Raw genomic sequence first — 25,744 nt, 5'->3', positions numbered from 1 at the left:
CCTGTGGACTGTCTAGCAATATTGTTTGTGGCCAATTCCCCCAGGAAGTTTTCTTCTCCTTGATGTTAGAAACCCTGTTACATTGTGCTTTAGATTCCCTGTAGCATCTAGCAGGTTTCCTCACATAGAAATCATTTATTCAATGGATTTTGTTACTCCTATCCATTGCATGGCGTGCCAAATGTTCTTTGGAATTGAAGAATTACTTGCTAGGAAGAGAGCAGTAGTTCCTTCTAATCTAACCTAAGCCATTAGCCTGTGGACTACCTGAGAGGAGGGGCTGAAGTCTTTAATTGTGTGTCACCAATATCTCTAGTGCAGTGCTTGGTTCATGATAAACACTAAGCTTACGTTAGTCCCAAGAATGAATACATGATCAAACTATGGAAACTCTTAAGGTATAAAACAGATAATTGGAAACTCTTAAGGTATAAAACAGATAATTTTTTAAGAGAAATAAATGCTTCTTTTGTATAATAAGGAAATAAAGGCACCATTAGGTGAGAAGTATGTTTCATAACTCAGAAATGTTGTTTATCAATAAACACCTGAAAGGTAAGGCACCAAAAAAGTGAATCGTAGTGAGTATTCAGAAGTTACAATTACTATGCTTTCAGCAATATGAAAGTACTATACGGAAAGAGAAATCTAAAAGTCCTCCTGTAATTTAATCTCTTCTACCTGAGCTCATCTTATTCTCAAAGTAGACCTTTTGTTCCAGTCTGCCTGGCCTACTGCCTCTTGCCCTGAACATAGCTTTCTTGTTTCTACCTCTTTGCCTTTGGTGATACCATTTTTTTTTAACGATTTATTTATTTATTTATTTGACAGACAGAGATCACAAGCAGGGAGAGAGGCAGGCAGAGAAAGAGGAAGGGAAGCAGGCTCTCTGCTGAGCAGCGACGCGGGGCTTGATCCCAGGACCCTGGGATCATGACCTGAGCCGAAGGCAGAGGCTTTAACCTACTGAGCCACCCAGGCGCCCCACCATTTTGTTTTCATAGAAGATCCCTTTTTCTTCTGTAAATCATAGGCCTCCATGAATATCTTTTCCTAGATTTTGCTTTATCACACAGTATTCCATGGAAAACAGCTCTATTCTTTTGGAATTCATAAAGGTCTCACCCTAAGGAGATCAAGGAACAGTCCAGGGCTTGCTGTGTTCCCACACTAATATGTGCTGCTTTTTTTTTTTTTTTTTTTTTAGATTTTTATTTATTTGACAGACAGATCACAAGTAGGCAGAGAGGCAGGCAGAGAGAGAGAGGAGGAAGCAGGCTCCCCGCTGAGCAGAGAGCCCGATGCGGGGCTCGATCCCAGGACCCCGAGACCATGACCCGAGCAGAAGGCAGAGGCTTTAACCCACTGAGCCACCCAGGCGCCCCTATGTGTTGCTTTGAAATGACATTCTTATAGTCCCATGCTTACCTATTGTGCTCTGGTGAGTTAGATCAATACTACTTTGGAGTAGGACTGGTACCCATTTTTCTTTTTGGCTAAAGCACTTCATAGAATAAAGGCTTAGTAAATGATGACATTCTTCCTAAGTTACATCTATGAAATCTCTTTCTAAAAACAAAAATAATCATGTTAAAGGCAGAAGAGGAAGTTAATCTTTTCAAGGTCTCTGACTTAAATAGTATAGATAATTATTGTTCTCTGCAGGTTTACTTGCAATGGTTGGGGAGAGGCAGGAAAGAAAGAAAGAAAGAATCAGAAGAATCAGAGGAAGACCATATTTTTCTTTAGTTATTGGTAATACTCAGGAAGAAAAGACCAGATGCTCTTCATTTCCACGGAAACCTAGACACAATAGAGTTAACACATGCCTAGAGAACTTGACTAGATGTGGGGAAGAAGTCCTTAACATACCAGTGATTAAATACTGACCACCTGAAGGATGTTTCAAAAAGGAGACAAACAGGTGTTTTGGGTGGTTTAAACATTTGACTACCATAGGAAAATTGCTTTCTTGAAGTTTTTGCAGGATCCTGGATCCACAGTGGTCAAAACTTGGACAGTTATCAGAATTGGAGAACAGATTCTTACCTTTTATACTATTAGAGATAAAAATAGTAACAATACTTTTAAGGAGATACTGAGGAAATATAAATTACTTCAAAGATTTGTAAAAGATGCAAATTCAAAGCAAAAGAAGTCAAACGCAGTAGAAACCCCTCAAGCTTTATCTTTTCTTGATTGCACCTCTGAAGCTGGAGTAAATGCTCAAGTTTAGTAGAGAAAGTCCTGTACATGGAATCTTGAAACAGGGATTTGTGTCCTAGTTAGTTACATGTGACTTTGAGTGAATCTTTAGCCTTTCTGATAAAGTAGGAATGGTAATATTTCTCTACCTGTGGTTCTGTAAGGATAAAGTAAGATGAAGAAGATAGATTTGATAAACTCTAAAATCTGCTAAAACTGTACGGTCTGGGTCTGATGATCATTATGAAGGGGTTAATCAGGAAGAAGTGGGAAGGTGAGAGCCATAGAAGAGAGTATTTTGTTTTTTGTTTTTGTAATAGCACAATTACTGATTTTTTTCATTCATTCATTATTTATTGAGCACCAGGGACCAGGAGTATAGGCAAATGCCCCTACTGTCATTTTTGAAGGAAAATAAACTCTTACTTCAAATTCATGTGTATATTCATATGTTTTAGACAAACCAATACTTATAAATGACATTATGAATCACCTATACCAAAAGGGTTTTATAAATAAGAGATTTCCATAAACAAATATATGTGGAAATATCGTACCTATGTTCTCGTCCCAAGGCACATTAGAAAATTAAAAATTAGAGGAAACTGTGTTTTCCTTCCAAATTTAAGCCCAAGTTCCCTAAATGAACTTGACCACATAGCCTATATTTTGGTTCTGTATTTTTTCCCTTATATCCTCTATATCACCCACAAGAACAACTGGGAAACAAGGATCCCTTCTTTACTTGGTAGTGCTTAAGTAGAATGACTCTACTGTTCTATTTAGCCTAACAGCCTAATAACCTAAGCACATATGTGCATCCTGTCAAAGGTTGGCCTCACTACCATAAAGAAAACATTTACTGAGTGCTTGCTTCATGACAAATGCTATATGTATGAATGTTCTGACATAAACTTTAGGAGCTGAATTTTGATGATTAAAGTAGTGTCTGACATGGAAGCAGCCAAATCTTTCTAAAAATAGAGGGGAAATTTTAGGAAATTTAGTAAAAATTATGTCAACAGAAATGGACTCAATCTTTAGTATTTGAACTTTAGAGTTCTTGGTCTAATCAGCATAAAGTCTTTTAAGAAAACCTTAGTAAAACTTTCCTAATGCTGCTTTCTTACTCTTGATTCAGTGGAACTTGAATCCACTTAGATCATCTATATTGTGCATGGATGTATCTCCAGATGGAATAAAACTATAGGACTATACTCAGGACCTACATGTTTTTTTTTTTTGTTTTTGTTTTGTTTTGTTTTTTTTACTCTGAATTTCTAAAATCCCAACACAATGTCATAGACTCTTAGAATTAAAAAGGACCTTAAGTTAAAATCTTCCACTCATTGTAGGAGTCCTTTCTCCAACAAGCCTGGAAAGTCTTGACCAGTCTTAGCTTAACTATTTTCTATAAGGTAGACATCACTATCTAAAAGGCATCTCATTCCTTTATGGGATAGCTCCAACTATTACTACCTTTTTCGCCCTTAATCCAACCTCTCTCTCTCTGGAATACAGATGATAACTCAATTTTTTTTTATGTCATTGTGCTCCATGAAAATTAGATCTAGTGGAAAATGACTTATATTATTAGCTGAACTTAACAGTGTTTTTATATAGTCAGAATAAAAAATATATATTTGCTTTTCTAATACTTCACTTGATCTTAGCCAAAAGGCTTGAAATCATTAATGTTAGTATCTCCCTGTGATATCTCTGAAACACTGTCTTAATACTTTATATACTAATTTATTTAATCAAATAATATTTTGAGTATTGTGTTAGGTAATAGGTTTCAGTGCTGAGAAGATCAAAATCAATTTCTTGTAATTATTACATTTCATACAGGTGGGGCTCTCTTGCCCCCTTGTACAATGCCCCAGGGATGAGATGATTAATTCTCCCTCCCCTTCCATATGTCTTCCCCCAGATTCATCTGTGGGATTCATAAACAGAGGACCCCAAACCCTGGGCTAACACAAATCTTATTAGTGTAGACAGGCTGACCAAGCAGCAGCTGGGGCCTGGAGATACTGTGGAGTATCTTTCTACCAGAGGAACCTGGGAGGCCTGAAGGTAGGGGAGGGTTTATCCTCCAGCCAGTATATCATATGCCATTAAAAAGCACAGCATTTTGGTAAACAGAGTCTGTGAAATAGAACTTACATGTATTTTTTAAATTTTAACTTTTAGACTAAGCAGCTTAAATCCTGTCCGATTCAGCTAGACTTAGCCCTGTTGGATGTTTGACCAAGATTATTTGTTCAGTCAAAACATTCAAACCAAACCCTAAACAGTTATAACTGCTAGTGAAGGAATTCTTTTCATTGAAGGTTTTTAGTCATTTTCATATTTTGCATTCATTAAACTATGAGGAAATCAGCTACTTCATTTAGCTTTATTTTTCAAGAGGTTGGGTGATTAATAAAATGAGTAAGAGAGTATTTCTTAATTATTTGGCTACATTTCTGTACAATACCAAGTAAGTCATTCAAAAGTGATGCTATTCAAATGAGCCAAAGAATGAATCAAATAGAAGCTGTCCAAGAATTTTGAATTATTTCTGGAGAAAAATGTTACATGCTTACTCACTAAAACCACTCTTAGATTTAAGGATTAAAAATACATTTCCATATAGTTTTCATAGCAAAGTAAGAGGTGAAAGTAGTTACCTTAGTTAATTTAAGTAAAAACAATAAAATATCATTAGTTTCATAATTAAGAGTCTGGTTACAAAGTACTTATTAGGCACCAGGCAATGTTTTAAGAGCTTTACATATATTTAATTAATCTTCTCCCCATACATACTTGGGAATACTATTATTCTCATTTTATAGATGAGGGAGTTAATGCATAGAGAAGTAAATAACTTACCCAATATTACATAGTTAATAAGTGGCTGATTCAAGATTTGAGGAAATCAATAGTATGACTATATTTACAAATAAAAGTTCAATTTGTTTGAGAAAATAAACAAATTTAAACTATATTAGCATTTCCTTTGTATTTGAACAGATAACTCTTTGGATCCGGGGCTGCTCGATAAACCGTCACACCTAGGGAACTCTACTTTCTACCCTTTGATTCTGCCTGATTCAGGAATTGGTCTAAAATCCATCCTTCTGAGACTAAAGTGTGTCACCCCCAGTGGGTGCCAGGACCAATTTTATTGACTTCTGAAACTTAGAATAACAAATGCACAATGAATTATCTTCTTTTCCTTAAAAAAATGGTAACTCAGTCATGAAAATATGTCCAATTGGACTCTCCTCCCAGATTATACATGATGTGGTCTACTTTTTTACCTGACCCCCCCCCAAAAAAAAGATGCTTTCCAATGTATATACGGGGGTTGTATGAAGTAGAGAAGTAGAAAATGGGAAGTTTTATGGAGGAGGCTTAGTATCATCTTGCCTTTACTTACCGTCCCACTAAGCTTGATTGTCTGAGGGAAGGGGCAGGTTAGGATGAACCCCACCCTAACAGAGATGCCTATAAACTGAGAAAAGGGGTGGCACAGAGGCCTTGAAGACTGATGCCCAACTCCTTAGTTGTCAGGTTACTATTTAAATGTGGAAGTTGTAAAACTACATAATCTTTAAGTGTTGTAAATTCATACTCTGTCCAGATTGCCTTTTATACCATTTTGAGTGAGTTGTATTAATTGCTTGAGGGTTGTTTTTAGGAATTAGGAAAGGATATAGAAAACCCTGTTTCCCATAGTAGACTCTGAGCATGGAGGAACCTTCAGGCCATGTAAATGTTTCCTGGGATTCTGAATTGTATTGGTAGAAGTCTGCCATCTGATATTTTGTCATGTCACTTCCTAGATATTTCTCTTAAATCAAGACGACACAGCAGTCTGAAATTGAAGTCTAAGTGTGAGTCCCAATCAGTAGTTTTATAAAATCTATACTGGTAGTAAATGACTTCTGGAAGGAAATACATTATCTGGGCAGTTTCTAGCCATGCTGGTGTGTGAAATGCATCTATGAATGACTAAGTATTGAGTGAATGAATACATGAATCAAGGAATAAATGGCTGCAGGTAAATGATTATCCATGTCCTGAATAGTCTGTACAACCTAGCTATATCTTTTGAGTTATCTATGTAATTTTACTTTTATACATTCACTTTTATAGCTTCTCTCTTCCCAAAGATTGGGAGGAAATCCTGTTTTCAGCTATATTTTTCCAAACATCTCCCAAGCAAGAGCAAACACTAAGCAATACATAAACAACTAATGAATTAATATCCTTAGTTTTTTATCTCTGTTACTATTGTGTCCACACAAAGAATAAGAGGTTCTATTAGAATTTATTCTGTCTTAATTTGGCTACTCCTACGGGATAGCCAGTGGCAGGCTGATAAGAAAGAGTAGTGACTGCAGACCAACACTGACTTTATTCACATGTCCACAGAATTGGTCTAAGTATTTAGAAAATTAGTTTTCTCTAAGCGTTGGTTAGTGGAAAATGTCCTGTGTTTCTACTTGGAAGAATTTAGATTTGAGCCCAGTTCCGACCTCATCCATGTGACTCTTGTAAGTCACCAATATCATCTGGAAACCTCTCTCCTCGTTGGAAAATGGGTGTATTCTTGTATCCTCCTATTGATAGATCAAGTAGGACACACAGGTGTGCTGTGTATAATGCACATGTAGACCATGTTTGCCTAGAATTCACTAACCTTGTCATCTGAATAGCGGTAAAATTTACCTGCTCATTTCCAAATTGGCTTACTCCAAAAGAAAAGAAAAACGGACTTCCTTTCTCAAACCCAGTGCAGCCGGCCATTCTTCCCTTCTCCTAAACTTCTTCGTAGTGCCTTTCCTGCCTTTCCACAGCACCATTTTCTTTCCTTTCTTTAATGATGTAGGACATGTTGCTTATAGTTTTGCTCTGTTTAATTTGGTTCTACCTTGGGGGCTATTATTGCTGAGGAGGATGCTCTATCAAGTTACCTTGCCTTTTCCGTTAAAGAGATTTTAAGGTGTTTGTAAACCAAGGGAATGAAGTGACTTCAAGCGGAAAATAAAACGAAACGAGGCGTAACTGCATACTACAAGATAGCAATGCAGTTTAGAGCTAAAATGGACCTTATGTGTTCAAAATCGTAAAACTGTACATTGTAAACATACATGTAAACACCTAAGCCTTCCCACAGAAACTGGCTTTAAATCACTTACAGAATATTATTGGTGAACAAAAACTAAACTGAAAAGAATTGAAAATAACTCTTCTCGTGTGGAATAGCAGGCAGGAATCAAATTTTTAGGACTTTTTTTTAAAAAGATTTTTATTTATTTATTTATTCGACAAACAGAGATCACAAGTAGGCAGAGAGGCAGGCAGAGAGAGAGAGGGAGAAGCAAGCTCCCTGCTGAACAGAGAGCCTGATGCGGGGCTCGATTCCAGGACCCTGGGATCATGACCTGAGGGGAAGGCAGAGGCTTTAACCCACTGAGCCACCCAAGCACCCCTTTAGGTCTTTCTTTTATATGTAAAATGTCATTTTAACTAAAAGCTAAAATATGGGAAAAACCTGAGGGAAATACATAGACCCAAATATCACCTCTGGCAAACAATGAAGCTCTTGTTTTTCTCTCTTAAAGGGCTTCCTCTATTTTAGCTTTCAGTTTTGTTTGGTTTGCCGTCTACACGAAGATCTTCCTATAAGGCTGTAAAGCACATGCTTTCATTTGGAAAGGAACAGTTTTATTTACTCTGTACTTTGCTCTAACGCTTTTCAAATATTCCTTTTATCTAGAGGTTTCAGCCTGGAAACACAGTACCAAAATACACACACACACACACACACGCACACACACATATATACATGTATATATGTATGTATATACACATATATGTGTGTGTGTGTGTGTGTGTGTGTGTGTATATATGCCTGAAATTATAGTCAACACCGTAAATTAGCTACTGGTAGCTCTCATTGTAGGGAGTGTCCCTGGTTAAGGTTTAACTGTGGTTCTCAAAGTGTGGCTCCTGGACCAGCAGCACTGGCAGCTCCTAAGAACTTTCTGTGTAAATTCTGAGACTCCATACACCCCAGACCTAATGAATGAGCAACTCTGAGCAGGGTCTGCAGATAATTCTGATTTGCATTAAAGTTTAAGAACCACAACTTTGTGGTTGTAGAAACTCTAAGTGAGGTGACACATTCCCCCCTTTAATTGAGAGATACTTAACATATAACATGTGTAAGTTTAAGGTGTACAGCATGATGGCTTGATTTATATATCTTGTGAAATGATACTATAATAGGTTCAGCTAACATTCATCATCTCATATAGATACAAAATACGGAAGAAAAAAATGGAAGTTTCTCTTTGTGATGAGAACTATTCTCTTAACACCTTTCCTGTCTATCCTATAGCAGTGTTAGCCACAGTCATCAGACTGTTCATTACATCCCTAGTATTTATCTTATAACTGGAAGTCTGTGCCTTTGACTCCCTTCTTCAGTTTCCTCCACCACCCTCTGGTAACCAGAAGCCTGAGCTCTTTTTCTAAGTTTTGCTTGTTTTAAATTCTGCATGTAAGTAGATCATACGGTATTTGTCTTTCTCTGACTTCTTTCACTTAGCGTAATACCTTCAAGGTCCATCCATATTGTTGCAAATGGTAGTATTTTCTCATCTTTTTTTTGTGGCTAACACCCCATTGTGTTCACAAGTCTTTACCCATCTGCCCATGGATAGATACTTAGGTTGTTTCCATGCCTTGCCTATTGTAAATAAGGGGGCTATGAACATGGTGGGAGGTTATATCTTTTCAGCTAAATGGTTTTGTTTTCTTTGGATATATTCCCAGAAGTGGGATCATTGGATCGCATGGTATTTCTATTTTTAATTTTTTGAGGATCCTCCCCACTGCTTTCCATTGTGACTGTAGCATCTTACCTTCCCACCAAGAGTACACAAAGGTTCTCTTTTCTCCATATCTATGTTGGCATTTGTTGCCTTTTGTATTTCTGATGATGGCCATTCTAATATTCATTGTGATTTGAATTTGAATTTCCCTAGTAATATTGAGTATCTTTTCACGTATCTGTTGGCCTTAATGTCTTTGGAAAAATGTTTATTCAGGTCCTAGTTTTAATTGTTTTTTAATTTAATTTGCCTAGTTTTCATTTTGTTATTTAATTGTATGGGTTTTTTTTTTTCTTCCTCACACACTTCAGATTATAGAGTGACATTAACATGGGTTACTTGCAAACAAATTCAAGCTTGAGAGTTATGTAACAAGTCCAAGCCCACACAGCTAATAAGCAGCAGAGCTAAAAAATGAATATACTTTCCCTTCCATAACCCAGGCTTTTGCCATTTTAACCTGCTGCCTCTCAGGCATGATGAGAATGATATTCTTCTTTTCTGAAGTTACTGCCAAGCAATCCATGTATAGTTAACCATGACTGCCAATGTTGCTTTCTAAATACTTCTCAAAACTTTCTGTGTTTTCCACACTTACTGGCAACAAGCTAGGACATTATCTCCTACCTAAGCATCTGTGATCATTTTTTAAATTATTTTTTTATTTAAATTCAATTAATTAACATAATATATTATTAGCTTCAGAGGTAGAGTTCAGTAATTATCAGTCCTGTATAGCATCCTGAGCTCATTATATCACATGCCCTCCTTAATGTCCATCACTCAGTTACCCCATTGCCCTGCACCACTCCCCTCCAGCAACCCTCAGTTTGTTTCCTATGCTTAAGAGTCTCTAATGGTTTGTCTCCCTCTCTGATTTCATCTTATTTTACTTTCCCCTCCCTTCTCTATGATCCTGTTTTTTCTTAAATTTTTCTTAAAATTTCTTAAATATAAGTGAGATCATATGATAATTGTCTTCCTCGGATTCACTTATTTCACTTAGCATAATACCCTCCAGTTCCATCCACATTGTTACAAATGGCAAGATTTCTTTTTATGATGGCTGAGTAGTATTCCATTGTATATATACACCACATCTTCTTTATCTATTATCTGTCCTTTGACATCTGAGGTTTTTCCATAGTTTGGCTATTGTGGACATCGCTGCTATGAACATTGGGGTGCAGGTGCCCCTTCAGATCACTACATATGTATCTTTGGGGCAAATCTCTAGTAGTACGATTGCTGGGTCGTAGGGTAGCTCTATTTTCAACTTTCTGAGGAACCTCCATACTGTTTTCCAGAGTGGCTGCACCAGCTTGCATTCCCACCAATGGTGTAGGAAGCTTCCCCTTTCTCTGAATCCTTGCCAACATCTGTCATTTCCTAACTTGTTAATTTTAGCCATTCTGACTGGTGTGAGATTCTATTTCATTGTGGTTTTGAATTGTATGAGTTCTTTATGTATTTTAGATATTAACCTCTTAAATGGTTTGCAAATACTTTTTGCCCATGCCATAGGTTGTCTTTTCATTTGGTTGATGGTTTCTTTTGCTAAACAGAAGCCGTCTAGTTCGATGTAGTCCCACTTATTTTTTATTTTGTTGCTTGTGCTTTGGGTATCATATTTATTTTCAGAGGCCCGTGTCAAGTTTTATCCCCATGTTTTCTTCTAGGTGTTTCATGATTTCAGGTTTTACATTTAAGTCTTTAATACATTTTGAGTTAATTTTTGATTTTTTGTAAGAAAGGGATCCATTTTCATTTTTTTTATATGTGATTATCCAATTATCCTAGCATCATTTACTGAAAAGACTGTCTTTTCTATATTGAGTATTTTTGGCTGTCTTGTCAAATATTAATTGACTCTATTTGTTTGGATTCATTTCTGGGCTCTTGATTCTGTCACATTGGTCTACGTGTCTGTTTTTATGCCAGTGCCTACTGTTTTAATTAGTATAGCTTTATAGTATAAGCTTGAAATCAGGAAGTGTGATGTCTTCTGTTTTGTTCTTGCTCAGGATTCCTTTGGCTATTCAGAGTCTTTTGTGGTTCCACATAAATTTTAGGAGCGTTTTTCCTACTTCTATAAAAAATACTATTGTAATCTTGATTGAGATTGAATTGAGTGTTAAGATGGCTTTTGGTAGTGTTGGCATTTTAACAATATTCTTCCAATGCATGAACATGAGATACCCTTCCATTTATGAGTGTCATCTTCAATTTCCTTCATCAATGTCTTAAGTTTTCAGAGTGAAGATCTTTTATGATGGGACACATTTCTTAAATACATATAAATGGTTAACACCCTTAGGTCTTTCAGATGGTGCCACTGGCCATTATCCTGTTTAACAGCGTGTCAGACTCATACCAGTGACAGCGATCATTGACATTTTTCCCAGCTGGCTGCATTCACAAGCATGCTTACCAAGAGGACTCACACTGAGTTACAAACATATCCCTTCAGAAGTACTCAGACTCAAAGAACTTTTGGAGAGCTCATAGCCAAAGTGTTTAGATGGTATTGCTATTTACCCTGCTCTGAATAGTCACCCTGTATTTCCAGGCCCTTCCTTTCTCTTGAACGATGGCTTACACCATGAGTTTGCTCATTCCCCCTTGCGGTGTATCTTTTCTCAGAGCTTGCACCCACTCCCCAGGATCCAATAATTACCTCCTGAATGTAGTTTCAGAACTGACTGCTCTCTTGACCATATCTTCCATCTTTCCAGTGAATATAGTCACCTTATGTCCTATTATTAATACTTATATAAATAAATACAACTGAATTTATCATATGCCTCAAAATAGCTGTCCATCTACACTCCCACATTTTGGTCAGTGGTAGGTGGCACAGATCTGCATTACCTAAGATACCACTTTGTCCTTTGCTTGCTTTATCTTGTAATGACTTACAGATTCTTCCTTCGTGTTTCTCATATCCATTCTTCATCTATTTCTGCTACTGCCATATTTAGATTCCAAGTATTTAAAATGCAAAACTGTTTTTCTAAAGATTTCTTCCCTCCCTCCCTTCCTTTCTTCCCCTGTTCCTTCTTTTCTATGTAAAACAGATAGCATAGCATGAGTATTTTAAATTGACCTGTTTGACCTCCCCTCCTTTTGTACCTCCCACTGACTGCAGATCAGTCTCCACACTCCTGGGCCTGACATTCAAAGCTCTCCAAGTTCTAACCACAACCAACTTCTTTCATCTTCTTTCATTCACTCTTCCCTACAGACTCTTTACTCTGGTGGTTCTTAACATCACCTGGAGGGCTGGTTAAAACACAGATTTTTGGAGCATACTCTTGGGGTTTCTAACTTAGGTATTGGGGTAAGACCCAAGATTTTGCATTATTAATAAGTTCTCAAGTATAAATGGATAAATTGCATATACCCTTCCCTCCTCCAATATTCATTTATTGAAGCCCTAACTTCCAATGTGACCCTATTTGGAGACAGGGCCTCTGAGGAAGTAAAGTCAAATGAGGTCACAACAGGACCCAATAGGATGTGTCCTTATAAGAACAGCCACCAGAGACTTCTCTTTCTCTGTCATGTGAGGACACCATGAGATGGCAGCCATCTCTAAGGTAGGAAGAAGGTTCTCACCAGAAACTGAAATCAGTCAGGACCTCCAGCTTCCAGAACTGTAAAAAAGTAAATTTCTGTTGTTTATGCTACCTAGTCTACTGTATTCTGTTCTAGTGGTCTGAGCTTACTGACACACCAGGAGATGCTGATGCTGCTGTCCCAGGGACTAGATTCTGAGCAGCGCTTCTCCACTCCTCCTAATGGTCTCCTTGTCAACATGGTTTCTGTGTCTCGCTGATATGCTTTTCTTTTCTTCCTTTACTCAAACCTCACACATCCTTCAAAACCCACCTCAGGCCACACTTCTTCTACGAAGCCTCCTAGCTCTTCTGCCCACAGTAACTTCTCCCTCCTCTGAAAGCCCCTAATATTCTGTCTTTAGATCCATCCGATATTTAGCATAAATTACCTTGTATGGTTATTTTTCCCTCTGTGTCGTTGTTATAGCTTCACTGTAAGCTCCTCAGAGTAGAAACTTTTTCCCATGTCTCACACCGAGCACAGTGCTTTGTGATGGCCGGAGTGTGGCATGTTAATCTTTGATGAGCACGGCATGTATGGAGAAGTTCATAGGAGCTGCAGGTGTGATTCCTTCAGGTGTCCGTGTCCTAGGTTTCTCTACCACTCTGCCAGCCTCTCGGCAATGCAAAGTTACATTCACAGGGAAATGTGCTTGTTGATTTTCTTGCTTGGCTGCATTTGAAGAGTTCTTTGTTCATGTTTATAGAAGAAAGGGGTACTTTCTGGACAGTACATCTAATGGTAATGATGATGATGCAATAATAATTGACATTTATTGAGAGTTTGCTGTGCACTAAGTGTTTCACATATATTACCATGTGTGATCCTCCCAGCAACCCAATAGACTTAGGATTTACTATGCTAGCCATTTGCCAGACAGGAAAACTGAGGCTTAGAGAGGTTAGGTGATTGATCTCAAGGTCATATAGCCAGGCAGAGGGAGAGGAGATGCTTGGGTCATGACTTAATGGTTACCCATTCCCCTGTCTTAACCAACCTATCAGTCCCTTGTCCCTTTTCTGCATAACTGATAGTACTTTATGCCAGAGATTACAAGATTGCCTTTTAACCTTCAGAGATTTAGTCACTATTTCCATGCCATATAACATAGTTCATCTATCTTTTTCTAAGAAAAATCAAATACTTAATAACAGGCTTAATTTCTAGTGCTAAGGGGTGATTGAAGAAGAAAAAATCCCCTGTCTTTTCTCAGAAGTTAGTGATAAAGGGCATATGGAACTTGTGAGGCAATAGTCTGTGGTTTTTCAATTAATACCACTGACCCCATTGGTCACAAAACCTGTTCTCGGTGAATAAAAAACAGATGTGATGGCTCAGTAGGTACAGAGATATTATATTGCATTTTGCTTTCTTGTCTCAGTGATTTGTAAAATGTTTTTCTGACATCTCAGTTTGTCAGCATTTCCATAAACTTCCCAAACAACTGATTCTAATCTCAGTTTTACTTTCCAATCAGATCTAAAATAAAAATAACAGCAATAACAAAAACATTAAAAAATATCATAGTTACTTACAATAGGAAAGTGTTATATGATTTTGAAAGTGCCTGTTTTATCATTGACTTAACATTTGCTTAATTTTAACCAATGTGGTACATAACTACTCTGGTAAATTTCTTCATTAAATAAGATTTATAAATTATCAGTTACATATACACATATAATGTATATATGTATGTAAATATAAGGTGACTATGTGTGTGTATAGTTCCCAGATAATTCTCCTACCCCCAGAGCAATTTTCAGATCTTTTGATCCTAAGGAGGAAGCTGAATTGGGCTATTTATTCGAGCCCACAGATTTAAATCAAAGGCCCTGAAAAGACTTCAAAATCTACCACTTTGGGTTAATTATATTTTGGAATCCAATTAAACTAATTTACTTTGGACCGAAAAGTATGTTCTTCATATTTCTTTTTTTGAAGTTTTTATTTAAATTCCAGTTAACATACAGTGTAATCTTAGTTTTGGGTGTACAATATAGTAATTCAACACTTCCATACAACACCTGGTGCTCATCACAAGTGCATTCCTTAATCCTCATCACCTATTTCACCCATCCCCCACCCACCTTGCCGGGGGTAACCATCGGTTTGTTCTTTAGAGTTAAGAGTCTGTTTCTTGGTTTGTCTCCCTCTCTGTTTTTTCCCTTTGCTTGTTTGTTTTGTTTCTTAGATTCCATTTATGAGTGAGATCATATGGTATTTGCCTTTCTCTGACATTTCCCATAGCATAAAGCTCTCTAGTTCCATCTTTGTCACTGCAAATATAAAGATTTCATTCCTTTTTTGTGGCTGAGTAACATTCCAGTGTGTGTGTGTGTGTGTGTGTGTGTGTGTACATACATATATACCACATCTTCTTTATCCATTCATCAACTGATGGGCCCTTGGGCTATTTCCATAATTTGGCTATTGTAGATAACACTGTGATAAACATCAGGATGCATGTATCTCTTTGAATTAGTATTTTTTATTTTCTTTGGGCAAATACCTAGTAGTGTGATTGCTGGGTCAAAGGGTAGTTCTATTTTTAACTTTTCGAGGAAACTCCATACTGTTTTTCAGAGTGGCTGCCCCAGGTTGCATTTCCACCAATAGTGTAAGTGAGTTCCCCTTTATCCACATCCTTGCCAACATCTGTTGTTTCTTGTGTTATTGATTTTAGCCATTCTGATAGGTGTGAGTTGGTATCTCACTGTAGTTTTGATTTGCATTTCCTGATGATGTGTAACATTGAACATCTCTTTTCATGTATCTGATAGCCATCTGTAGGTCTTCTTTAGGAAAATGTCTATTCATGTTTTCTGCCCATTTTTAAATTGGCTTGTTTTTTGGTGTTGAGTTTTATAAGTTCTTTATATGATTGAAAAATAAATGCTGGGACAAATTTTCAGATAATTTGAAAGTGCAGAAAATTTTAAGCACGTAGAAAAAAAATCCACCATAATTTTACCACACAGAAGTAAACGTTGCTCTATTTTGGAATCTTGTAAAAGAAGTTTGTTATCCTAGATCTTTACTAGTTTAACGAGATTTATTTCACTAGCCCACGCCCATTGTACTGCTGAACTAAATCGTGAATTTCCCCATATCTCTCCATCACTGTTGCCAGCCCAGCTTCCAAACTGTCTGCCTGCTTCCTTCTTATCTACTTTGCACTCTTTTTTTGAGATGTCAGAGAAACATTCTACTTTTTCACAGTGCCCCCTTGCTCAAATCACTTCCATGCCATCTCTTGCTCTTGGGTGAAATGATTATCCCAAAAGAACACCCAGAGGCAATGTGGAATATCAGACCCATAACTTGAAGACTCCTGTCTGAATTTACAGGGTTGTTCTGAGAATCAAGTGAGAAAAAAGTATTTGAAGATGCCTAAAATGTCAACTCCAAGTGTGGGTACTGATTTAGATCTTGGAATTGTAATGCCAAATGTCAAGTGTTTTGTTTCTAATAACAAAACAAAAATTTTGTTTAATTTTAGAAAAATATACATTACATTCAGGTTTATTTTGACAAGATTAGCCTTTGAGAGGCAAGTAACAGAACAACTTAATCTTAGAAAACAAGGTTCTAATTGCACTGATCTTCTTCATGACCTTGGAATGAGATCTGGTCCTCACCCAACTGAGAAATGAAAAGATGGACAACACACACACATACACACACACACACACACGTTGATTTTATATGGGTAGTATTAGGACAAAGTCTCTCAACTGTTCATCTTAAAAAAAAAAAAAAAAGAAGAAGCAATGAAAGTATATCACTTCTGACCTACAAATACATATACTTTGCTTAGCACTCTAGAAATAATAATTTCCCCATTGGGGGCCTATAAGCAACATCTGCTTAATCTGTGCCATAAGGACTGTCTTATTTTGCAAATGATTTTACCAATGACTCTCAGTTGTCTCAAGTTGCCATCAGGTTTCCAGAGAAGATGAGATGCTGGGTAAGATAAATTGCATTATGAGAAATGGAGATCTGAGATTTTGATGCCCTGGCCAGAGTGTAATGGAAATATTCCTGAGAATGAAAAACTAATATACTTTTTTTTTTCATTCTGGACAGCTCAGTCATCAAAATGTGATGTTTTATCTCACTCCAAAGAGAATTATTTTGACACTTGACTCGCTTATCTTTATGTATTAATTTTTGATGATGCAAAGGAGAGTCAGCATGAAAGACAGACCTAGCAAAGCCATGAAGATCTGCCTTTGTATCAGCCAGGGTATCAATAGCAAACAATAATTTTGGATGGTTTAAGAAAGTGACTGTTTATGAAGGTTTAGGTAGGGATTTAGGGAAAACAGAAGGAATAGTGGAGCTGTTAATACCCATGGTCCATAAAATATGAGGGACAGAAGTAGCTTCTGGGCTCTAGAAGGAAAGAGTACTATAGGGAAAGGTACTTCGAAAGGACACAGTCAGCCTGAATGCACCATGCCCAGAGAGGGCCTGGAGAATGAATACTTGACTTACTCTTTCCTCCCGTGGAGTTTCAGAGGAGCCCTCTAGGGGCTGACCCAGTGGGAAACGAGGAGTGAAGGAGTCCATAGCTGTCATCCATAGAACTCAGCTTTCTGGAGAGAATAAGGGTATATTTGGACGGGTGGATGGAAAACATTTTGCCTAACCTTTTGTTGCAGCTTATCCAGCACAAAGGCTGACACATGGTGAATCCTCCTAAATGTGACTCAGATGAAAGCATATATGAATCTGCCCGTGGCCAAAACTGAAGACAGTCATGTATTTTATTTTTTTTTTTCCTGGTTGCTTTTGAGTTTTATGTAACAGATTAAATAAAACATGATTTCAATAGTTTAATAAAAATTATAACTTTACACATCCCTTTGTATCTCTCTTAGGCACTTAGTACCTTTTACCTTGTCTGAGAACTACTGAACAGTATCATCATCAAACTGTAAGCTTTTTTCCTAAGTGGGGACACATACACACATACACACAGAGTTCAGGTGTTCTGCAATGTCTAGCATAGGGCTGTGGGCATACTTTCAGTAAAGGTTTGTTGAAAAGTTTGTAATTTTATCAATTCAAATATGAGGACTATGTCATATTACATAGTTTTTAATTTCCTACATTTAATTTTCTACCACTCATTAGTTCTAAAAATCATTGAGCACCTTTTTCATATCTAGCATTGTTCTAAGCACATAGATTTCAGGGATGAGTAAGCAAGGTCTCTGTCCTCCTACGGCTTACATTGAGAAAGGAGAGAAATATAAACTAGCAATCATGATATGAGTCAATGTGCTAGGGAGTGTTACAAAATTATGTTTCTGCTGGTGGGGGACAAGAGTAGTGAAGATTAGGATAGGCAAGGTAGCCTAAAGCCACAAAAATCCTACACAGTAGATTCCAGAGGAATAAAATCAGGCTATGTTAGGGCTTTCTGAAAGCAGTATGGATTTTCTTTTCTTCAACTTGAATTTTCCAATGCAATTACTTCTAATTAATATTTAGTGTCCTGGACACTAAGCATGCCCCATAACAGCAACCAGAATGAGGAGAAACTGGAAAGCAAAGGAAGAAGTTTGGGGATACAGTTTGTTGCTGGCATGAAAAAAAAAAATTAAAAGATTATTTCCTGCAGAGAAGGGATATTAAGTCATACTAAAATGAAAAGTAAGGAGCCTGAAGTAAACTTGGTTATTCAAAACAAGAGAGAAGAAAGGTACCTGGCTCAGTGGGTTAAGCCTCTGCCTTCAGCTCAGGTCATGATCTCAGGGTCCTGGGATCAAGCCCTGCATCGGGCTCCCTGCTCAGCGGGAAGCCTGCTTCCCCCCCTTTCTCTGCCTGCCTCTCTGCCTACCTCTCTGCCTACTTGTGATCTTTCTTTCCTTGTCAAATAAAAAAAAAGAAAAAACTTTTTAAAAAGTGAAAAAAAAGAAAGAAAGCATGAGCTGTAGAAAGTAATATATATTCTGATTTCTGGTTAAAATAAGTATGAGAAAAAATAAGTATGAACTGGTGGGAAGTACATTGTTTCTGCCACTTCTCTATATGACTTCAGCATGTCTTAATCTATTTGTGATGCCATTTCTTAATCTGAGAAGTATGGATAATGCTACTGGCCTCTGAGGATTATTGGAATGCACTGCGTAGTGGTAGACAACTGACTTGCTATATAGTAATGCTCAGTAGTACAGTAACTTTATCTGACACTTACCATTTCTACTTTGGAAAAGGACCCAGCATATTCCGAATCATATCACATCACCACTCCTAGTAATTTGTGTACACCTTTTTGACTGGACTGAAAAGCCTCATCCAGCTTTGTTTTCAAACCAACTGTAACTTTTGAAGAACCAAATGTCATAAATTCTCAATTTTCCCCCTGTGCTACTGAAACGTACTAACATCTCCTCTTGGAAGGCAGTGCTAGCTAGTTGAATTCCACTGGCCCAGGGATAAAACTGTGGCATAAAATCCTTTGGATGGGATTCCAGATCTCTGGCTACCTGTGTAAGGCTTATCAGCTAAAATGAGAAACCATTTCTGACTGTGCTGTCCAATCAGTATTAAACTGAAGATGGCCAAGTGGATTTTAATATTACTTCCCCCATGTTAGCTGAGGATATTTCTTGGTGTTTTTGCCCATAGGTGACATCCAGTAGGTCATTTCTTTATTCTGAAGCCAGTTCTTTAGTGAAGTAAACATTATCAATGTTAAATTCTCCTACATTTCTGATAAGAAGAGATCCTTTCTTCAGTGAGCCATTTCAGAAGGGTTTCTTTTCTACTTATGGACATAACTCCCATAGCTGGAGGAAGCTAATTAGAGATAATTAATGCCTTATACATAATGTATACATTGGAACATATTCACAGATTCCAAATGTGAATCAGTAGCTATCTGATTTCCGTTTCAAATTTAAATACTTTATACTCTACTTTAGCAGGAAACAGGTCATTAAAATGACCAAAAGGATATGATTTTTTAAATAAGCAGGGACTCAAAAATGTTGCTCATAAAAAGTTAACAGGAGGACAGATCATGGAATAAAACATTTTATCTCATATATTTAAAATCACATAGTCATTAAATTTAATTTTTTTATGAGCCTGTTGTAACGTAGCCATAAATATCCCTTTGTCTGTAAAGCTTTTAAGACTCAGGTTCCTCAAGCTCTTATAAAAGCTTAGATAAGGAAACAATATGACAGAGAGTAGCTCAGCAATTAATCATTCTGTGCCTCATTCCAAATTGTGTTATACATTGAAAAAAATTCCACTTAATATGTTAAATTTTTATACATTTTTCACTGTCTGCTACTGCATGAAATATTCAAAGAGCCCTTGATATAATGAAATAGCTCTTCAAAAAGTTTTTTATAATGAATATTGTAATCAAGATGCAAGAAAATAATTTTATAGCAGCTTCTAAAACTGTAAGTAATATATCCCTGAAAAACAACCACAAAAGTATAATTTTTTAAGCTAACTACCCAGTCTGAACCATTGGATCAACTATAAGAGGAAGAATAGGTGATAATTATTACAAACATTAAAGTAATTGTTAAATTGTTACACAAAACCTAAAACAGTATTTCTGTATATTTTAATGGTGCAGAGAAATCTAAGGTACTTTCAAATATATCTACTGATCAGAAATTGGTCGTAAGGAGAATTTTGTTTTAAAAGCAAAATATTTTTTCATAATAAAAATAAACCATGGATGGTCTTGACATAGTGGGATGTTAAAATTAAGAGCAGAAGTAGATACACTTTCCTGGACAGTTTCTATATCCAGAATGCCTTCCTCTTTCTACCACCTCATGACTCAGTTCACCTACTGGCCTTTCTGCCTTTCTTGTCTTCTCAAGTTAAAATTTTTCCTCTTCTGACGTGACCTACATTACAACACTTCTCACTTCAGTCTAGTAATAAGAGCCAGGGTGGCCTGATCTCGGCATTATTGCCATTTTGAGCCAGATAAATTTTTGTTGTAGGAAGTTTTTTTTGCACCTTAGATAATTAGCAATGTCCCTGGTCTCCACTCACTAGATACCAGTAACATGACCACCACTCCCAGATACAACAACCAAAACTCTCCAGATACTGTCAAATGTCCTTAGGGAACCAAATCACCCCTGCTTGAGAACTGCCATATTAGAGCAACTGGTATATATAACGTCATGTTCAGTTTTGAATATATGCCTCAATGTATGAAACTTCATTCAGAGGTAATATTCAGTAAATATTTATAAAGTAAATGCAGAATAAGATGGTGCTTTCTTACTGTAGTTCATTGCTAGAATAATAAACATTCTTATAAAATGAACTATCACTTTCACTTGAGGACTTAATACTTCTATATCCATTTTGGATTGGCTTATTTCCCAATATTTGGAATAGAAAGAGAAGACAGTGTTTTTCCAAATTGATAGTTCTCACTTGAACTCTGTGGTTCATAAATTTCTAATGGGATTCAATCCCTAGCAGTTTTTTTTTTTTTTTTTTTTTTTTTTACTAGAGAAAGATGATGTCTAAATTTATTCCAAAACAAAGAAGAAGGAAATCAAGGTGAAAATGGGAGAGAAAGGAGCAAAAGGGAAAAAAAGAGAGAGGAGGAAAAGAAATGAACAAGATATAATAGGTTCTTCTATACTTATAAGACCCATTTATGACAAAGTTGAATTAAAATAAGCAATTTTGGTTTTGATTTTGACACCATTTTCTTTTTCCTTCTTTCTTTCTTTCTTTCTTTTTTTTCTTTTTCTTTCTTTCTTTCTTTCTTTCTTTCTTTTTTTTTTTTTAGCCCTTCTATTTCTGTAACAGTTTTTAAGCATATACAGAGATAAATGTTGTTAGTTACATATCACAAAGAGAACATCTGGGTCAAGGTATAGTAAACTGCCAATGCCTCAGAAGTCCTTAGTCCCTAGTCCCTGGAGAGAGTTGCTCTCCTTACTTCATAGAAATCCTTTCCTTGTTATGTGTTGTCATTTTACTATGTATCCCTGAACACTGAGGTTTAGGTTTTAGAATTCTTATACATTTAATCACTCAGTATTAATATTCCATATTAATACTGAGTGATTAAATTAATATATATTAATATCAGTAATAATATATTATTATATATTCTTTAGTATCTGGTTGGTTTTATTGAATATTTTGTTTGTTCTGATTCATCCATGTTGTATGTAACTGTATCTTGTGTAGGTTTATAGTCCTATAGGATCTTATTGTACGAATATGATACAATGTTTGTTCAACTGTTAATGGACATTTTTTTTTCCTAGTAAATTTTCTTATGCATGTCTTCTGGTGCACATACACACACATTTCTTCTGGATTCGCACTTAGGAGTTGAATTGCTAGGTCATAGGGAAGGCAAATCTTCAACTTTAATAAATAATACCAAACTCTTTTCCTATTTATCCTTATACCAAAACTGAGACACATAATGTAGTTTTGTGTGCTGTGACATCTATGCTAGAAAATGGGCTATCTGCATGTGTGTGTGTGTGTTTGCATGTGTGTGTACACATATGTATACCTATAAAAGCAAAGCAAAGGTTTCATCCACTCAATTTTCTGGGAATAAAACTGCAACTCTATATGATACACTAGAATTACATTCTAGTGTATATTTATAAAGTTCGGAACATCTTGAGGAATGATGGATTGAAGGGAGCAATGTTTTGAATGTTTCTGTAACTCTGGACAACCCCTCTTGAGCTCAACTTCTTTTCCCTTTCTCAAATTATCCCAAGATGTAACCTGGGTTTGTAGCACATGGAAAGGAATATTTGTAGCATTTGATTGGGCACTCTCAGAAACTATAGTATTAAAGACAGGCAAAGGTCGTACCTAGCACATGCCTTTGTATTACAGGTAAAGCACCTACCTGTGATGTAGTTAGAAAAGTTCAAATATCCATGAAGAAACACAGACAAGTTTGGAGCATTTTCATCATGGGAACAAAAAAATCTGTATACTTTCTTTCCTGAGGATTCCTCATGGATGAAGATAGTGCCCTCATATTCGTTTTTATTATTTCTATGGCATGATTTATTATGTTCTAAGTTTGATCCTACATTTGGCTCTTTGTGACTCATATTGACATTTTTAATAATCTCTCAGAAATACCAGATCTTAAATGCATATAATTACCAAAATATGATAAATCACAAAAGAACTTGAAAGAGAGGCTGCTTACTAGTAATACCCTATAAGCTTATGAGGTGGAGAGTTTGCCACATGAAACAAATCCAACTCTCCAATAATGTGCTTGCTTCTTGGTTCATTTCAAAGTAAAATTTAAAATTTCTTTCATGTAAAATTAGAGTAAAATGAGATTTCTCTTCTGGACATTGCAGAGTAGATTTTACAATTTAAGTCAAGACCTGGGGAATTATTATCATATTTTGGAAGTTACTGAGAAGAGCAAACACTACACCCTTATACTGAATTAAAGAGAATACCATGACTGTGGATATTCAAAACTAGGTTTACTAAATCTTACGAAGTTAGAATCACCAAGAGTCAACCACTCCATACAGTTTTAGTATTAAGATGATCCTCATGTTACTGAAATTATTTCAGGAGGGCTGAAATATTTTGATCATTTTCTATTAAACATAATCTTCAATTCTAATTGATGGTTTAATTTATTGTAGTAAAAATTATTAATAGTATTTATAATTCTTAATAGTATTTATAATAATTCTTCTGTTGAATTTTAGTTGTATTCAGCTTACTCTATTCTCACATCCAGTGTGTTACTTACTCTGTGAGGTCTGAGTGTCTATGAATTTCTTTATCAAGGCATCAGTAGTTTGGGTATAAAGACTGAGAGCGTATCTCAGAGACTGAAGATCTGGGCTTTTCTCCAAGAAATTCTTTTTCAGGCCATTTCCTCCCGCATGAAAGTATTGCTGAAGAGAAAAAAAATAATAATGTAAGCAGAAGGATTTAGAAGGAAGTATCGAAGGAAGGATTTTATTGCCATAATAGTGATGCTCAAATGGAATAATATAATATGATCAATGTGAAAATGTGACAAAAAGACAGTCCTGATGCTTTCCCATTACTAAGTGATAAGCCTGTCATTCAGGTCCCCTAACTATCTCTGAACTGATGCTTTACATCACAGACCCTAGATCCTTGAAGCTTAAGGTTTTTCCTCTCATTCAAAACTTAAGTATATGGGATCATGAAGATGCAGCGGTAAAAAGGCTATTTCTAGAATGACAGGTTTAGATGACCATTGTCAACTTGGTTATTGGCTTGTTTCTAGAACATAAATATACACACACACACACACACACACATATGTATATATTTCTTTCTTTCTTTCTTTCTTTCTTTCCAGGGTTGTCAACATTTCACAAAGACCGTAGTACCTGCATCACATATTGTCCAGATACTAGTTTGTGATTCTAGGCCAGATGCCTGCTGCTCCATTTTCCCCTGCTCTAAGCACACAGTAGGGCAGATATAGATCAGCCTGAGGAGGCAGAGTGGTCGTTGGAAATCCAACATCTCCTGCACCTCATGTCTGACGAATGTAATAAAACATAGGGATTTTTTTATATTATTACCCAATGCTCAAAACATTAAAATATCTGCAGCTAAGATACTAGAGAAGATATACGCTCTTTAATAATAAATATAGTCATTGAGGGACATTAGCATTTTTCATGCTGAAAGTATTATGTGCAGATATCACCTAGAAAGCAATTATATACAAATATGTGACAGAACTAAGGATATTTTTCCCCAACCATTTATAGATGGTAACATATTTACAGTGTACTGTTAAAGTTAGATAAATAGTTCTCACTCTCTGCCTGTAAGGATAGTACTAAACTATACACTCACTGCAACCTGACTTGCTTTGATCTATGATTCTCACAGAATGATGTATTTTTTTCTAATTTAATTTTTTTCAGTGTTCCAAAATTCAGTGTTTATGCACGACACCCAGTGCTCCATGCAATATGTGCCCTCCAAAACACCTATCCCCAGGCTCACCCAACCCCCCAACTCCCCTCCCCTCCAAAACCCTCAGTTTGTTTCTGAGTCCATAGTCTCTCGTGGTTTGTCTTCCCCTCCGATTTCCCCCAACTACTTCTCCTCTGCATCTCCCCATGTCCTCCATGTTATTCCTTATGCTCCACAAATAAGTGAAACCATATGATAATTGGCTCTCTCTGCTTGACTTATTTCACTCTTCCAGTCCCGTCCATGTTGATATAAAAGTTGGGTATTCATCCTTTCTGATGTAGGCATAATATTCCATAGTATATATGAACCATTTCTTCTTTATCCATTCGTCTGTTGAAGGGCATCTTGGCTCTTTCCACATTTGGCAACTATGTCCATTGCTGCTGTGAACATTGGGTACAGATGACCCTTCTTTTCACGACATCTGTATCTTTGGGGCAAATACCCAGTAGTGCAATTGCAGGGTCATAGGGTAGCTCTATTTTTAATTTCTTAAGGAATCTCCAAACTGTTTTCCAAAGTGGCTGACCAACTTGCATTCCCACCAACAGTGTAAGAGGGTTCCCCTTTCTCCACATCCTCTCCAACACTTGTTGTTTACTGTCTTGTTGATTTTGGCCATTCTAACTGGTGTAAGGTGGTACCTCAATGTGGTTTTGATTTGAATCTCCCTGATGGCTAATGATGATGAACATTTTTTCATGTGTCTGTTAGCCATTTGTATGTCTTCTTTGGAGAACTGTCTGTTCATGTCTTCTGCCCATTGTTTGATGTGATTATCTGTTTTTTGAGTGTTGAGTTTGAGGAGTTCTTTATAGATCTTGGATATCAGCCCTTTGTAGTGTGATTTGCAAATACCTTCTCCCATTTCGTGGTGGGTTGCCTCTTTGTTTTGTTGACTGTTTCCTTTGCTGTGCAGAAGCTTTTGATCTTGATGAAGTCCCAAAAGTTCACTTTTGCTTTTGTTTCCTTTGCCTTTGGTGATGTGTCTTGAAAGAAGTTGCTGTGGCTCATGTGGAAGAGGT

At 36.6% G+C, this 25,744-nt stretch overlaps 1 protein-coding gene across 1 annotated transcript in view; it reads right to left on the bottom strand.

Moving 5' to 3' along the window:
- The window catches only part of UNC13C (unc-13 homolog C), a gene marked incomplete at both ends in the record, with an annotated part of 558,183 nt that overhangs the window by 29,704 nt on the left and 502,735 nt on the right, over window positions 1-25,744 (bottom strand). Inside the window, one exon of the mRNA XM_080807399.1 lies at window positions 23,500-23,647. Within this exon, the coding sequence (XP_080663525.1) occupies window positions 23,500-23,647 (148 nt within the window). The remainder of the gene's footprint in view (window positions 1-23,499; window positions 23,648-25,744) is intronic.

This window comes from Martes martes (assembly GCF_963455335.1).
Source record: "Martes martes genome assembly, chromosome: 7".
Taxonomy (NCBI): Eukaryota; Metazoa; Chordata; class Mammalia; order Carnivora; family Mustelidae; genus Martes; species Martes martes.
Note: the sequence above shows the minus strand (reverse complement) of the source record. Positions and strands in the feature narration are given on the sequence as shown.